Source organism: Triticum dicoccoides, chromosome 1B (genome assembly GCF_002162155.2).
Source record: "Triticum dicoccoides isolate Atlit2015 ecotype Zavitan chromosome 1B, WEW_v2.0, whole genome shotgun sequence".
NCBI classification, from domain to species: domain Eukaryota; kingdom Viridiplantae; phylum Streptophyta; class Magnoliopsida; order Poales; family Poaceae; genus Triticum; species Triticum dicoccoides.
Genome location: NC_041381.1, coordinates 346,020,859 through 346,037,908, shown reverse-complemented (window position 1 = coordinate 346,037,908; position 17,050 = coordinate 346,020,859). Strand labels below are relative to the sequence as shown.

At 42.6% G+C, this 17,050-nt stretch overlaps 3 protein-coding genes across 4 annotated transcripts; 1 reads left to right on the top strand and 2 right to left on the bottom strand.

Annotated features, from left to right (window-relative positions):
• Positions 1 to 1,828: 1,828 nt before the first annotated feature.
• On the bottom strand, positions 1,829 to 2,583 carry LOC119334324 (ubiquitin-40S ribosomal protein S27a-2-like). The gene has a single exon (XM_037606914.1). It carries the CDS (start codon positions 2,464 to 2,466, stop codon positions 1,978 to 1,980), a length of 489 nt encoding a protein of 162 aa, XP_037462811.1. The 5' UTR covers positions 2,467 to 2,583; the 3' UTR covers positions 1,829 to 1,977.
• A 115-nt stretch (positions 2,584 to 2,698) lies between these two features.
• Positions 2,699 to 4,636, top strand: LOC119334335 (G patch domain-containing protein 11-like). Of its 2 annotated transcripts, none has more exons than XM_037606929.1 (4): positions 2,699 to 2,872; positions 3,001 to 3,054; positions 3,653 to 3,775; positions 4,281 to 4,636. In XM_037606929.1, exons 1-4 carry the CDS (start codon positions 2,837 to 2,839, stop codon positions 4,410 to 4,412), a joined length of 345 nt encoding a protein of 114 aa, XP_037462826.1. In that variant the 5' UTR covers positions 2,699 to 2,836; the 3' UTR covers positions 4,413 to 4,636. The 2 variants fall into 2 exon arrangements, with proteins under 2 accessions (XP_037462826.1, XP_037462821.1); XM_037606924.1 differs by having other exon boundaries at positions 2,703 to 2,872; positions 4,278 to 4,636.
• A 1,113-nt stretch (positions 4,637 to 5,749) lies between these two features.
• On the bottom strand, positions 5,750 to 15,337 carry LOC119334317 (protein TIC110, chloroplastic-like). The gene is made up of 15 exons (XM_037606906.1): positions 14,643 to 15,337; positions 14,200 to 14,259; positions 13,404 to 13,527; positions 13,189 to 13,257; positions 13,006 to 13,104; positions 11,926 to 11,992; positions 11,664 to 11,728; positions 11,337 to 11,431; positions 10,523 to 10,647; positions 10,333 to 10,433; positions 8,836 to 9,049; positions 7,853 to 8,007; positions 7,598 to 7,720; positions 6,472 to 7,461; positions 5,750 to 6,321 (listed from the first exon to the last, which is right to left on the bottom strand). Exons 1-15 carry the CDS (start codon positions 15,185 to 15,187, stop codon positions 6,067 to 6,069), a joined length of 3,087 nt encoding a protein of 1,028 aa, XP_037462803.1. The 5' UTR covers positions 15,188 to 15,337; the 3' UTR covers positions 5,750 to 6,066.
• Between the last annotated feature and the right edge of the window lie 1,713 nt (positions 15,338 to 17,050).

The window sequence follows — 17,050 nt, the reverse complement described above, 5'->3', positions numbered from 1 at the left end:
CCCATGTGTTTTCATCAAGAAGTCCTTTACATGATTTTGCATCATTTCTGTGTACGTTGATGAACTCAACATCATTGACAACACACCAGACATTGATGAAGCACGCAATCACCTAAAGATGGAATTTAAGATGAAGGATTTGGGTAAAACCAAATTTTGCTTAGGTATTCAACTTGAGCACCTTCCCTCGGAAATCATGGTACACCAAGAGCGTGTTTAGGCTCTCTCCACTCCTCAACTCCGCTTCCAGAGCCCGGGGAGCGGCGCCGAACGCTCAAACTCTTCGGAGCAAAAAATCTGGAGCAGAGCGGGCCGTGGTACAATTGCGCGGAGCGACGATTTCCAGGATCTCAGATCGTCAAAACATGGAGTTGATAAAATTTACAAAAGAACTGCCACCGCCAAGTGAAAACGGTTCGAGTGGCCACGTCCGACTCGGTCGCTTCTGTCTCTCCTCGTGAATCGGGAGCGGAGCTGCCTCCCGAACAGTTTTTTCTGGCGCTATTTTTTAGCAGGAGCAGCATTTAGGGGAGGAGGAGTGGGAGTTAAGGATTCGGAGGAGCTGGGCCGTTTCTGAACACGCCCCAAGCTGCCTTTATCCAAAAAATACTGGAGAAATTCAATATGGACAAATCCTACCCATCTAAAGCTCCTATGGCGGTTCATTCTCTAGATGTAGAGAAAGATTCATTCAGGCCAAGGGATGATGGAGAAGAGGCGTTGGGACCTGAAGTTCCATACCTCGGTGTTGTTGGGGCGAGGCCAAGGGATGATGGAGAAGAGGCGTTGGGACCTGAAGTTCCATACCTCGGTGTTGTTGGAGCGCTTATGTATCTTGCAAATTGCACAAGACCTGATATTGCATTTGCAGTGAATCTACTTACTAAACACAACGCAGCTCCCACCAAACGCCATTGGTCTGGAGTGAAGAATATCTTTCAATATCTCCGGGGCACAAAGGATCTTGGCCTATTTTTCCAGTTCCAGAGAAATCGGACTCTGATATGATTGGATACGTAGATGCTGGCTATTTATCTTATCCCCGTAATGCCAGATCACAAGCCTGCTTTGTCGGCTTTGTGTTCCTACATGGTGGTACTGTTATGTCATGGAAGTCTTCAAAACAGACTTTGGTGGCAACATCTACCAATCATTCTGAAATAATTTCATTATTTGAAATAACATGCAAATGTGTGTGGCTTCGCAGAATGATTGATAAAATCACCTACCATTATCACAGATGCAAACAGGATTCAACAAGAGTAATATCACTCACATATTTCTCCTAAGTGGTTTTTTTCCCATGATCTTCAGAAAAACGGGGAAATAAACATTTGCAAGTTAAATCATGTGAAAAATCATTGTTTAAACATCACATTACGCTATCTCTCTTTGTGAGTTTATGTTTGAGGTTCTTATCAATGATTTTAATGAAGAGCTTTTGGAGAAGAATTCTATTGAGATGATGACAACGCCTGGACAATTATGAGAAGATTCTACATGGTAGAGCGTAGATTAGAGGAAGTGTTGTGATTAATTAGCACATGTAATTAGTGGGGAATCTTCCCTTGCCCAACCGTCATTGTGGTTCCTCGCGCAACGGAGGTCTCTCTCTCTCTCGTATCCCCTGAAACTGACGCATCCTCTCGGATCGTCGCGTCTCTCCAGTCCATATAAATTGTACTCCGTAACTCCCAATCAATAGAAGTTTCCATTGACTTCAAAACACAAACAAAGCATCTGATATGATGAAGGGATACTGCCTACTACTCCCTCCGATCACAAGTGTCGCCAATCAAGTCACGATGCATGCCAAAGCACATTCCAATTCAGACCAAAACATGCTTACTGATGACTAATTGAGAAAAATATCCAGAATAATTGTTCTAACCACAAATATCCATTGAAAAAATCATTACCAGACGTACACGGAATTCATGGCGCTAATCAACTCCGTCATCGAATCAGACCACCTGATCAATCACTGTCGATCTCTGGGCTCTGGGCCTCTGCGTAGGCGTAGGTGAGGCCGCACTTGCCGCAGGCGTGGCGGTCGGCGTGCGCCGCCATGAAGGTGCCGGCGCCGCAGTCCGGGTTGGGGCACTCCTTGCGCAGCCTCTCCACCTTGCCCGTGGCGTCGTCCACCCTGTAGTAGCCGAGCACGGCGAGCGGGGTCTTCTCGCGCTCGTGCTTGACCTTCTTGGGCGTCGAGTAGGTCTTCTTCTTGCGCTTCTTGGCGCCGCCGCGCAGGCGGAGGACCAGGTGCAGCGTCGACTCCTTCTGGATGTTGTAGTCGGCCAGCGTGCGCCCGTCCTCCAGCTGCTTCCCGGCGAAGATGAGCCGCTGCTGGTCCGGCGGGATCCCCTCCTTGTCCTGGATCTTGGCCTTGACGTTGTCGATCGTGTCCGACGACTCCACCTCCAGCGTGATCGTCTTCCCCGTCAGCGTCTTCACGAAGATCTGCATCTTGCCCTCGTTCGCCGGTCGCCGAGAATTATGACCTGTTTCGTCGGCAGCGGTGGCGGCGGCGGCGTGGATTGGGAGCTTTGGTTGGTCGGGCAATGTCGCGGCCCATGGGGGGTGGAGATGGGGTTATATGTAAGCCTGGTTCGTTTGATTGGCCGTCCGATACGCGACGGACGCCTGTGATCGAGCGGGTCTGAACCGACTCGTGAACGAGCCGGACACGGCAAGGACCCGTGAGACGGAGACCAGACCAGAGAAGTAAAACCAAAGCGGCGCACGCGACGCCTGAAACGGGGAGAGGAGAGAGAGCCGGTGAAGCGCGCGGCGAGCGGAGGCAGAGGGGCGCCGCGTTCGCCCGGTGAGAGAGACGATGTCGTCCATCGGCTCCTCTAACATCGGCTTCCAGGTCCGTCCCTCGCTTGGTTTCTTCTGCTGCCCATCCATCCTTCCCTCCCTCCCCTCGCGGAGGATTAGGGTTTGATGCTTTGTTGCCCTGCGTGAGCCTGATGGTCGTGTGTTCTTGGGTTGCTGCAGCTGCTGAAGAAATCCGGGTGGAAGGAGGGCACCGGCCTCGGTGCGCAGGAGCAGGTCCGTGTCTCTGTTCTCTTTTCTCTTCTCCCCGATCAAGATCTCATCTGTCCATTTTCACCCAATCCGTATGTTGATTTTAGGGATAATTGTGTTAGTTGTAGCATCGTACTCCCAACGCGAGGCTTAGTTCTCCTTGTTTTTCTATTCTTGGTACTAGATTATATGATCCATTGTGAATCAAATTGTTCTGTGTTTCTCCAGTGTTGTGTCTTATTGCTTATCTTTGAGATCATTGCGTATCAAATTGTCTCATATTGTGGACTTAACAAAATGATAAAGGGCGTGCTGAAATTAGTTTGGTTTCTGGGTAATGATCACAATCGGACAAGTACAGCTAAATGCTTGAATTTGTTAACTATAAACAACTTACCTTTGCTTCTTGTATAATCTTGGTTCAGTTCACAAGCTCGGGAGTATGTGTCTAACTGAACACATCCATGGGTTTTAAAACAACAAATGCGTGGTTGGCCGTCTGCTGTATATAACAAATCGTGATTACACACTTGGTAGAAGCTGGCTTGTTGCTTATAATTGCCTAATTACTCCTGTATTATTTCTGTTTGTGTACTCACTTTGCCAAACTGTCATGAAACAGGGGCGGTTGGAACCAGTAGAAACTCGTGTCGAGAACAACAAACGCGGTTTAGGTTCCAAAGAACCAAAGCCAAAGCCAAAGGTCGAGGATGATGTTGAAACAGCTCCTAGTAAAAGACCCAAGGTGAGCAAAGCATTCTTGTTGACTTGATTCCAAGAACTGTTTTGTTGTAGTTCATAGGTTCCGCCGATTTCACAAAATTTGTTTACTACTACCTCCGTTCACTATTACAAGATGCTCTAACTTTTTCATGAATCTGATGTATATAGACATGTTTTAATGTGTTTATTCACTCATTTCAATCCGTATGTAGCTATATTGAGATGTCCAAAACGTCTTATAATAGTGAACAGAGGGAGTACTATTTACTGATTACAGATCCTTTGTGTGGTACTATTGAAAAAAGTGTATGTGTTTATATATAGTTAAATTGAACAAACGTAACATGTTATATTGGATGCTCATCAATTTCTTTCCGCGGAGTATTTGTAAGGTTTAGAAGATAATACTGATGTGTCCTTGTACATTTCTGCATCTCGAACCAGCGTACTTGTAGTCATCACTGATCTGATTTTCTTTTTTCATCAATATCTGACTTAATGCCACAAAATGTTGCTATTATCAGCAGGACGCGCCGGCAACGAAGAAGGCAAAGTTGGCCGCAAAGAGGATACGAAAGATGCAGGAAGAGGAGAAGAGAGCACAAGAGAGGGAATTCGAAATTGCTTTCTTCAGGGAATTTTGGCCTGATAATGTGTAAACCACAAACCTGACAGCGTTGCACCCGTTGGCATCAGCTGATAATGCCATTGTACATCTTATCGATGCTTCTGCAGTTTGCAACTGCTGTTCACTGTTTCTGTCTTTGTTCTGGTCCAAGTGTTGCATTTATTCAGCTGTAGATGTTTGTGCCCTGCAGAGATATGTTGTAGTAACTTGTAACAGACGTTCTTTGATTGTAGAAAATGTCACTTGGATTTTTTACTGCTGCTGGGGTAATATTAGGCACTAGCACCTTTGAGGTGTACCAGGCAACCAAAAACACATTAAAAAGCTGTGACTAGAGATGAACATATATACCATGTCATAAAATCTAAGGTCTGAATTCAATTCACAAATTGACAGACAAAATGGCAAAATATGGTGTAATGTAAAGAAAATGGGCAAAACATGAGTTGATTCTCACAAAAAATGATGGTATTTAAATTTTAGGAGTGAAGATTTGGTGCCACATGAGATGCCGTATTTTCATTGGTAAAAAAAATTACTCCCTCCGTTCCTAAATAAGTCTTTGAAGAGATTTTACTATGGACCACATACGGAGCAAAATGAGTGAATCTACACATAAAATGCATCTTTATACATCCGTATGTGGTCCATAGTGAAACCTCTTCAAAGACTTATATTTAAGAACGGAGGGAGTAGTTGATTTTGCAGGAAGCTTTATTTGATTTGAGTTGGTTAATTTGTTATTCCTTGTTGCAGAGCTTTTTTAGCTATCTGGGAAAGACAGAACATGCTTGGCATATGATAGAAGTTAGGTTGTCGGTAACGGGGAGTATCATATACTAGTATCATGCATATTGTACTAGTGTCTGATACTACTCCCGTCATGCATAGTATAAGTTAGTACATCTCATGTTACCTTATTAAGTGTCATGTACTCCCTCCGTTCCTAAATATTTGTCTTTCTAGAGATTTCAACAAGTGACTACATACGAAGCAAAATGAGTGAATTTCAAAGAGATTTCAACAAGTGACTACATACGAAGCAAAATGAGTGAATTTCAACAAGTGACTACATACGAGGCAAAATGAGTGAATGTACACTCTAAAATATGTCTATATGCATCCGTATATGGTAGTCCATTTGAATCTCTAAGAAGACAAATATTTAGAAACGGAGGGAGTATAACACAAAGTAGTATACCATTTAATATGATACCACATTCTCTCTTTCTCCATTTTAATTGTGTGCCACACCATAAAAAAACCTAGTTGGCATGCTTGATACACATTCTCTTTTTCTCCATTTAATTGTACCACATCATAAAAAAAGTCTAGTTGGCATGCATGATATTGTTTATGATACTACCATTACGACCAACCTTAACAAACCACATTTATTACAAAAGGACCTGCAGTGACTGTGGTACATGACCAAGAGGCCAAAAAGCGCAAAGGAGAAACAGAAAACGGTTTCAGTATGGTTTGAAAGAATGCAGCAGAAAACTGCCACCTTGTGGTGTCAAATCTGTCTATACAAATACTTATGCATGTCAGGATAATGCGTTGCTTCTCAAAACCATGCCTAGCTACAACAGCAGCTATTGGCGCCACAGCACCGCGTCTGGCAGGAGCTCGACTCTGCTGGCTACCTAACAAAAAAGTGCCTCTTCCCATCATCATCCCCTCTAGAACGCCAACTCTTCTTCCTCTTGACCTGCTGTTTGAGGCAACGTGCCTGCTGTCGCCGCATCCCGAAGGTCCTCAGCCTTCTCGGCACTGATGTCGAGTAAATACTGCAACCTTGACAGCTTATCCTGCTTCGGAATGCTCTTCATGTACACGCAGTACAGGTCGTCAAGCTCTCGCGGAGTGGGCCATGACAAAGGCTTCGAAGCAGGCACGGCAGCATCACATGCGAGCAGGTCGTTCAGTGATGAAATCTGCATCAGATACGAAGCAATGAAAAATTTCACCACAAACTTCAAGAAATCTGCAGGAGTATAATCTAGCAGATGTTATTATACCTATATCTCTAGGAGCAATTATGTAAATTTAACAAAACAAGCAGACAAGGGGCACACGGTACGTACCACACCATCTCTCTTCTTCTGCCGAAGCAAAGCAACAGCCTGGACAAGGGCGTTCTCCAACCTAACCTTCGCAATGTCCTGAACAATCGACCTGGCCTTCTCAGCACTTATGATAAGATCAGCTGGCATCTTTACATACACTTCCTCTTCATCAAATTCACCTGTGCCTGATGAGAATATCTCCTCAGCACACTTTTTGTAAATGGTTTCTCGCAACGGTTCTGAAATCAAGCTGTCCAGCTCGAAATTTGCATCTTTCAATCCTCGGACCTGCTGTATACCAATCTGTCCCCGCGATATAGAAGCTTCAATTGCACTAGACAACTTCGTCGTTGTGATGCTCTTAATGATTTTCTGTGCATGCTCAGATGGCAAACCAACCTGCTTCTGTATCGTTGCAAGCTGGTCAGCCTTGGATTCTGTCAACTTCCCATCAGCTAGAACCACTTCAGCCTGTTGCACAAATGCTTTTTCTGCCAGCTTAATGTGGACATCTTGAGCTTCTTTGCGGGTTAAACCAAGTATGTGTCCCAATTGCTTTAGCATTAAATACTCTGAATCGTCTTTCTTACTGGAGATTGCTGTCCCGAATGAAACATTAGTAGTCTCCCCGGTGATACAGAACATCAAATACGTTTGATACAGCTCAGCTCTATCTCTCAATGGAAGATCATCCTTGAGGGTTATCTCTTTCTGACTTGACTTGCCCAGCTTTTCTTTTAGCTCTTTATCAGGCCTTGTCTTCTTTAATGTTTCCAGTGATTCCCATTCATAGTCCTCATCCTCACCCTCAGATTCAGTCGTTTCAGGTTCTGTGGTCGCACTTGATGTTGCAGGTTCAGCAGTTGTTACCTCTCCTTTAATATCAGCCAAAAGTTCACTTACAACAACTGTGTTGAAGGAAATTAACTTCTTCAACTCTTTTGCCTGTTCAATGCGATTCCCAGCTGCTTTTGCTTTCTGAATGTAGTTCAGGAATAACTTCCGTACCTGCCATTTGAATTTGGCAATACAGAAAATTAATTGGATCTGCAGTTGGAATATACCAAAAGATATACATAGTAGTAGTTTCTACAGAAGAATATAGGCCAATCTATATAGCCTAATTTTTAGGGAAGAGGCATACTGCTTTACTAAAGATGGTCATAGCAGCCTCCTTTTTCAAGTTTAGACCCTGTGCTGCTTTCCTAACTGCCTCTCGTCTATCAGCGTTGTATCCATCAACTGACAAAATTGCTTCCTTGACAACCTGCAATGTCCTAAAAAGGGTAAGAATATATTTACACAGAACAGGCCATCAACTTTGCTGAACTAATGCAGATCTGGATTTGAACCTAAAATTATGCAGTGTGTTAATGAAAGGCACAATAAAATACATCACCTTTTCAAACAATTGACCGCAGATGTCAGTATGAGCAGCATCAACAGTTTCTTGAGGAATGCAGAGACGCACTTGGAATGCCATCAAAGCTTCTGTTTCATCCTTGCTCAGCTCTCCGTCAGCTACAAACTGCTGAAGCTTCTGTCTGTAAATGTCTGAAGTATGAAGCAGCATTAATACACGCTGATAATCATAAATACAAAGGCAATAATTATAGCCATATTATATTTGTCTTTCTTTCCTACTCCCTCCGATCTATAATAAGTGTCGTGGTTTTTAAATTTGAACTAAAACCACGACACTTATTATGGATCGGAGGGAGTGGTAAAAATCCATAACTGCTCGTACAACACAAGACCAGCAATGTAAAACAAGATTAAGTAAATGCAGTCAGTTCCCTTGCTGCATATTACTTCCTATAGTCAATGTAAAATGTTGGCAGCTAAAATAATAAGCAGCAGTATCAGCCCACAGCTAATGTCTGATGGTGCATAATGAATAACTGTGTGTACTGATGCAGCAAAAGGATATAGGATACCATATACTCCCTCCGTTCCTAAATATAAGTCTTCTAAAAGATTTCACTATGAACTACTCCCGTTCCTAAATAGTTGTCTTTTTAGAGATTCAAATGGACTATTACATACGGATGTGTATAGACATATTTTAGAGTGTAGGCTCACTCATTTTGCTCCGTATGTAGTCACTTGTTGAAATCTCTAGAAAGACAAATATTTAGGAACGGAGGGAGTACATACAGAGCAAAATGAGTGAATCTACACTTTAAAATATGTCTATATACATCCGCATGTAGTTTGTAGTGGAACCTCTAAAAAGACTTAGAGTAGAACCTAGTCAAACCAGATTCTCAATTTGCCTCGTGATTTTCCAGAATGGTACGCATCTTGCTAGCAAGAGAAGGATTAAACTGTAGCAAATATAGAGCTACACTGTAAAACTAGAAGCAAGTGACAAGGTGGTACCTTCATGCATCTTGCTAGCAAGTTCAGGATCAAACTGTAGCTCTTCGCACAGATTTTGGAGGAACGATGCTTTGCTAGGAGCTGCAGCCAAATCAGTGTTAAAGGATTTTGCAAGTCTCTTTCTGTATGCTTGAGATTTGACATCTGAGATGATTGCTTCTGCTTCACGCTTCCCCAGTCCAAATATATTTCTCAGATCATTCAAAGGAGTAAGCTGGAATTTTTAATCACAGAAAGATTTATCTTGTTAAAAGGCTTCGTTGTTGTTGTTGTTGTAAAGATTTATCTTGTTAAGATGCTACCATATGTTTTTAGACTCAATGGTCAGAGAGCATGGGCAAAAATATAAGACGGTTCATGTTGAAAAAACAAAATTGTCAGCCTGATGTGATACAATTGCTAGGTTATGTACTTCTCAAATTATTTTATCTTGATTAAAGCAACCTTTACAGAACAATGACAACAAAACAAAGTACTTGTTATTATCTATCATGACTGTTCCCAGCTATATAATTGACAAAAAATAGCTCCGCAGAATAACAGAGATGCATAAAATGTGGACGACCATGTCTCATCTATTTAGAGTCTCACAATCATATCCAACTTATAAACTCTTAAAAAAGGGCAGCTGATGGATAAATTTTCAGAAAATCAGGTCTCCAAGGGGCCAGCGTGAAAATCATTTGAGAGGCACTTTTTGTTGTTCTTATTGTGAAAAACAGGAATTCTGCCAAGCATTAGTTTGTTAGCATGAATCGGCATAAACTCTACTTGAATCAGAGTATATGTTCTCTCTTTTGTCAAAACTTGCTGGTCTGATCAAGGGCTTGGTATTAAATTGATGCGGACCAGAAAATACTATTGATGTGTTACTGATGTGTAGCCCTAGGACACACAGATTATTCACTAAAACAACAGTAACAGGTACCACTTTTGTTTGTTTAATTCAGCATCTAACATGATGTGAACTACTCCCTCCGTAAACTAATATAAGAGCATTTAGATCACTAGAATAACACTCTTATATTAGTTTACAGAGGGAGTACAAAACAGAAGATGTGTGACATAGATGGGTGTGGAGTTACTGTTCATCCCGGGTGCAAACACTTTCAGACTAGACAGTTGTATGTGATCCAAATATGTCAATAGACTGACTAACTTTGTCCACATAAAATCCAGACTGTATTTTTCAAATCCTACAGTCTTGCAAACTTGCACTGGTCCACTTGAATCAATATGCTTCACAATAATAGGTCAATGGACTAACTTTGTACACTTAAAAAATAACTTTGTCCACAAAAAATCCAGACTGTATTTTCCAAATCCTATAGACTTGCAAACTTGCACTGATTACTTAAATCAATATGCTTCACAATAATAGGTATCTATGTTAACCATTTCATAAGAAACCTACGGAATTATTGATTACTTATTTTAGCTTGTCATCTCATATGGAGCATCAGCTAACTAAACAAAATGTGAATAACATGTGATCACCTTCTCATTATCAACAGGTCCATCTGAAAGTACATCTGTTGCATAGGCCCTATAGAGTGTCTTTAGATCACCAGCCCTTCTATCATGATCATGCTCTCCCGCTATGCAATCCATGCAGAAGAACCAATAAGAATTCACAAGGACAGCCCACCTCATCAACATATGAATTCAAAAATCTTCACTAACTTACCTAATGAAATAGGTCCAAGCCCACGTGCAAATCGATCGCCTTGAGGGTGCTTGCTCAGTACAGTTAGAAGGCTATTAAATGCAAGGACACACTTTACTTCTTCAATAACCTGTGTTGGGCTATTCCTGCAGGCAGTGATAATATGATTTAGTCCTGAGGTAAAAATTTGAGCATTCTGTATTGATATTTGATAAGATGCAAAAAATTTAAGTGTAGCAAGATTCAGAGGGTTTACACTTCTTGACAGATATTGATGTATTTGCTAATAACTGAACAACGAAAACAAATGGGGTTTCTTGGAAAAGTATTTCTCAAACTTCCTCGGGAGTGCAGATAGCTCAGTTTTCCGTAATAGTAGAAAAATATTATTTGCTAGTTAATATTAAAGCAGATGAATCCACCAAACATACCCTAGTCTCCCTTATAAACAGCATGGTGCGTACATTAATACAGCTAAGATTTTTAACTCGGGGTTGAGTTTATATGCTATTCTTCATGATATAAAATAATACTGAAAGCTTGCAACTCGAACAAGCCAGCAAACACTGATAACATCACTTGCTCATGAGGTGGAAAGCCTCTCTTGTTGTGAAGGGAGGAGAAATAAAGTTCATCATTGCTACTTATGAAGTACTTTCCACAAATATAATATCAGGGGAAATTCTAATAGACAAAATACCTATATGTTGGCTTTAACAAAAATATAAGTTCCCTTTTCTTAAAACCATCAGATTAGCAGTTAATACATCTATGTTTTCATGGAAATTGTCAACTAATGAAATCATCCAGCAGGTTTTGCAGAGAGGCTTCATACGTGGCTTTGTTACGCGACTTCAAGATGTCTAAAGCTGATGAAATGTTTTCTTGAATCAACTTCTTCGCATGTTCCCTGAACATGTCAGCAGCAATCTGCCAAAATATAAATATCAGCACATGCTACAACAGAATATGCTTAGATTGACGTTGTCTGCCATGTCTTGCCATACTTAGAATGATGTCAACAATCAAATAGAAACCTGTATGGCGTCCAAGATACTATCCTTAGATTTATGCTATTTGGATATAGGTGACAAGATGCCCCAAGAACTGATGAAATGATGCTAAAGCAACCCAGCAGTAAATTTCCAGAGAGAAGGGTTACCTCATCAGAAAGTTTACACGCAAGTTGGGCTCTCCTTACTTCAATGAGTGTGCCTATGTCCAGACCTAGAAAAACAGAATATGTCCAGGTGAGAACATTCATGGAACGCAACAAGTCATATATCAAGTAATTAGTATACAGGGGATATCCTTGCTATCTACCCTGCTCTAAATTTAATCTACTTGAATGACAAACCTTGTAAGCACGATATGAGCTAAGAATGGAACTAATGCTTACAAAAGACAATGTGTTTCAGCGATACCTCTACCAATAGACTTGAGCTGTATCGCGTACAAATTTTTGGCATTATCCCGCATAGCAATGTCGATCTGCCAAAAAGATTATGAAAATGTAACAAAACAACCATGATGTCAAACAAGACACAGACACACAGAAACTATGCACCAAAGTAACAAGAGATGAGCAAGCAGTTCAAAAGACATGTTCTATGAGAAAAAACATCTGAGCTATGTGAATGTGCGATTTGCACATGTTAAAGCAATCTACGTCTTCATCTTTATCAGCACAGAAGATCTTCCCTTTCAACTACTACATTCAGCCTGAAACAATCTACTCAAACTTTATAAGTTTGATCATGCTAGTCAAGAAACAACGACACTAAACATGTACAGTCAGTCTGTCTATTTTTGGTACAAGTAACAATGCATGTGTCATAGTGCATAACATTACATTGCATATCTATTTTTCATGGAGAATTTTTAGTTTTTCACCTCAGTGGATCATGTATGTCTCGCAGACTGATATGCACGGCCAATCAGGGCAACAAATTTGTAATCATGGTACATATGTAAAGGGCAACCCGGTGCATGTAGCTCCCGCTTGCGCAGGGTCCGGGGAAGGGTCCAACCACTTTGTGTCTATTGTACGCAGCCTTTCCCTACATTTCTGCAAGAGGCTGTTTCCAGGACTTAACCCGTGACCTCATGGTCACAAGGCAGCAGCATTACCACTGCGCCAAGGCTCCCCTTCAATCATGGTACATATGTAGATATTAAAATTGGCCATGACAAAATGAGCATGCGAAGATCACCTATTGCATTATGAAGGGTGAAACACTAGCTTCAGGAGGTCTCTTACAGTAACAACGTAGTTAGAAAATGAGTGCAATTACACTTCAAAGTTTAGCAAAAATAATAAACACCATAATGGAGGTAACGTTCTGCTTTCTCCATGAGATGAATCATAAACAGAGAAATGGCATGCACAAAGGTAAAACAATGTATACTAATGTACCTGTGAATCAGTGATCCCGGAAAGATACCATGAAATCATAAACAGAGACATGCCATGCACAAAGGTAAAACAATGTATATTAATGTACCTGAGAATCAGTGATCCCGAAAAGACGTTTCCATGGAAGTAGGAAGGCTGATGCGTCTCCAAAGACAAGATTTGACACATATATCAACTTTTGAAATGCCTATGAAATATTTCCATGGTTACTATTAGGATCTACATACGGTTTTAAGTATCCATGTATTTACTTCAAAGCAGAAACAATTACCCGCCGCTGTTCAATGTCAGCATCACGGTCCCTTGTTTCCAACCTCTCTCTGTATAAGCGTCTACCAATCTATTGAAATGGGCAAAGTGGAAGGAATAAACAGGCAGACGGAAAATATTGCAATTGTGAAAACAGTGACTAAAGATAATACAAACATCTGAAAACAATATGGGATACCAAGATGTAATAAAAAGGCTTGGATCACGAGGGAATACCTCCATGTGCATATTTGCAGCATCTACATCATCGAGTCCAAGGCCTCTTTTAAATTTTGCAATGACCTCAACCTCATTACCTTTGAGATCTTCATCTCCTGGAGGAAGTACTGAGTAAAGAAAGCTGCAGGAAAAAAAGAAGATAGGAGAAAGAATGAGCGAATGACAAATGTTCAGGAGCATGAAACCACGTGAAGCTCAAATATCACATTGCAAAATTGGTAAGATGTGGATAGTGTCCGATTTCTAAAGACAGTAAATGTTCAACACCAACGTGAATTTAGAAGTGCTTATCAAAAAGGTACTCCCTCCGTTCCATAATTCTCGTTGTGGTTTTAGTTGAGTAGTATATTCAAGAACTGAGTTAACTGAATGCAATATCAAAGAATCATACGAAAAATTCGAGTTGAATCGTGCTCATGTGAATATGTGTGAACCTACCAATGTATATTAAATTGGTAGATTCACCATATGAAAATAATACGGTGAATAGTCATCAACATTCACAGTACTTCCACCATATTATAGATCTGTACCATTTACAGAAATATTATGGTACAAACTTCAATATTGCATGCTGTTGTTTACAAATTGTCAGAAGTGGCCCCTTTTCTGGACAGGAGGGGGTGATTGCTAAGAGAGGTGTAGCCATGTACTAGAAAATATGGCAGTACAAATACTCCCATCCAAGAGTAAGATTGCATAGAATCCAGTATTTATCTGGTCGTTCTGTGCATACATGTTTTCACAATCATCATGGAAAGCAACTGAACATCACGTGTATCAAGAGGTTTACCTGCCATACAAGTCACAGAGCTCTGTTTTGAAGGCTGCATCTTGTGTACTAACTCCGTATCTAAAAATAAATAAGAAAAGGATAAGATAATGCAGAAAGAGAGATGCATCCAATACTTAAATGTAAGTTCACATCACCCTAAAGAATCTTAGGTCTCCTCCCGTCTTACATTTAACGATAGCCCCAGTAATATTTTTCATCTTTTACAGAAAAAGCATACACGACAATGTTGCTAGTCCCCTAACAGGTTTGGAGTTTCAAAAGTAAATGGGTTTGCAGAAACTACATTGCAAGCCTAAATTGATACAAGAAAAAACGAGCAAAACAAAATGTTGAGATGATCAAATGGCTGGTATAATCTATTTAAAAAAAACTTATAGCTGATATAAACGACGCAGGGATACAACGAAGGCAGCGACTATAAGGAGGCAATCCAAACTCACTTGTTCGCGATGGCCTCCACCTCGCTGGCCTCCAGCTTGGTGGGGTCGTCATGGCCGGCTACGTAGTTGTGCAATCCGACAGCGGCGACCTCTGGCACTACAGAGTTCACCGCGACAGCAGCCGCGACGCTGGCCCCACCAAGCACGGCCGCGCCCGCGAACGCCGCGGCCCGGTTGCCGCCGCCAGCGCGGAGCCCGATGCCGTAGCCCGCCGCCACGGCCGCCACGGCGACCGCAAGCTCCGCCGCCGTCCGTGCGACTGGCGGCAGCGCCTCCACGAGCGGCTGCACGCCGGTGAGCTCCCTCCGGCCCCCGAACACCTGCTCACTCCGGCCGCCGAACACCTCCTCGTCCCGGTCCGCGGCGTCGCCCTCCCCCTCCCCCGAGGCCGCCACGCGGCGAGACCGCCGGCTGCGGAGGCGGGCGAAGGCGGTGCGCTTCCGTGGCGGGAAGCGGAGGAGGGGCAATGGTTTGAGCGGGGCGAAGAGGAGCGGGGAGGCGGCGGCGCGGGGCAAGGGCCTCGCGGAGACGAGGGAGAGCTCCATTGTAAGATCTCGCCTGGACGGACGGCGGCGGCGGCGGCGGCGGGCGGAGGAGGAGGCGCAGGGGCGGGGCGGAGGGTGTGGATAGCGTTGCGACGATGGATGGGGATTGGTGGGGGCGGTCGGGGCGGAGCAACGCCTGGGGGCTCGGGCGGCTGGCTGGGCAAAGGGGTGGGACGAAGGGCCGAATTTAGGGGCAAGGCAAGCACAAGGTCTCCTTTTTCCTTTTTCTTTCTTTTTTTCTTTTGACTTTGAGGATTAAAGGAAACCGGAAGTAGTTACAATGTGATACAACTGCTTGTAAGAAAACCCAAAAAAAACTGTTCGCTAATATAGTGACATCACACTCATCATACTTAAGCCACGAGATTTGAAAAGTTAGAAAAAGAACATGAGAAAAGCCTTCAAAAATGAGTGTGTGCTTTCCTTTAGACCTCTCGGAGCGTCACGTTGACAAGATGACTAACAGCAAGTCTTTCGATGTTTATTCCTCGTTCATAAATAATATTAATATTATGAATATCGCTGGGTTGGTAGCTTGTTGCTTTCACTTCTCTTATGACTTGTATGATATTGTAATAATTTGGAATGTGTCTAAAGTGAGAGAGTTGTTTCCATCTATTATTTCAAGAACAAAAAAAAAGGAAAAAAAAAGGGTCGTCGTTGCAAAGGTATGGGGTCTAGTAAGCTAAGCTAATTGAATTATGCAGACGGTCTCGTTGAACACAGATAATCATCACAAAGATTTTTGTCATGTGATACAAATAAATAACGAGACTTAATTAGCCTATGAGTTATGGGAGGCTATAACCTTTGGGTTTCTAAACCTCTCGGATGAGCTTTGTGGGCCAAACTCACCGAACAAACATCATTTGTGTTCTATGTGCCACTTTCACTAAATCAATAGGATGAAAAAAGGTAAAAAGTCAACATTCAATGCAAAAAATCAAGGGAAAATGCTAGCGTTCACTCGACAGGTGAAGCCGCGCGCTTCAACCGCTTTTATGGTCGTCAAATTTGTTTTTGATCGAACAACTCGTAGCCATCTTCACCTTGATGTAACTTGGCCCTTGTTGAAATCCGTTCAACCACAAGTGGTCTGTTGTAAACCTTGAGTCATCGCTCTGTGCTCGTGTCACCGCTCGCCGGTGAGACCCCGCGCCCAGCCTCCTCTTCTCCTCATCTTCCTCTTCTCCCCCTTCTCCCTCTAACCTCACAGCCCCCTCTGCAGATTGGCAACCATGGAGCCCACTTTGCCCGAGCTTGTGCGGGAGGGCGCGCGTTGATACGTCTCCGTCGTATCTATAATTTTTTATTGTTTCATGCCAACATTATACAACTTTTACATATTTTTGGCAACAATTTATATGATTTATTGAACTAACCTATTGATCCAGTGCCCAGTGCCAGTTCCTGTTTTCTGCAGGTTTTTTGTTTGGCAGAAAATCCATATCAAACGAAGTCCAAACGCGATAAAAATTTACAGTGAATTATTTTGGAATATATGTGATTTTTGGGAGGTGGAATCAACGCAAACGGGGGCCCACAATGCCCACAAACCACCAGGGCGCGCCTGGGGGTGCCAGGTGCGCCCAGGTGTCTTGTGCCCTCCTCGAAGGTCGGTTGGGGCCCTTCTTCTGGCGCAATAAAGATAATTTATGGAAACAAATCGTGTAAAAATTTCAGCGCAATCGGAGTTACGGATCTCCGGAAATTTAAGAAACCGTGAAGGGCCAGATCTGGGAACGCAAAACAGAAGAGAACAGAGAGGGGGATCCAATCTCGGAGGGGATCTGCTGCCATGGAGGCCATGGACTAGAGGGGGAACTCTCCTCCCATCTAGGGGGGGAGGGGCAAGGAAGAATA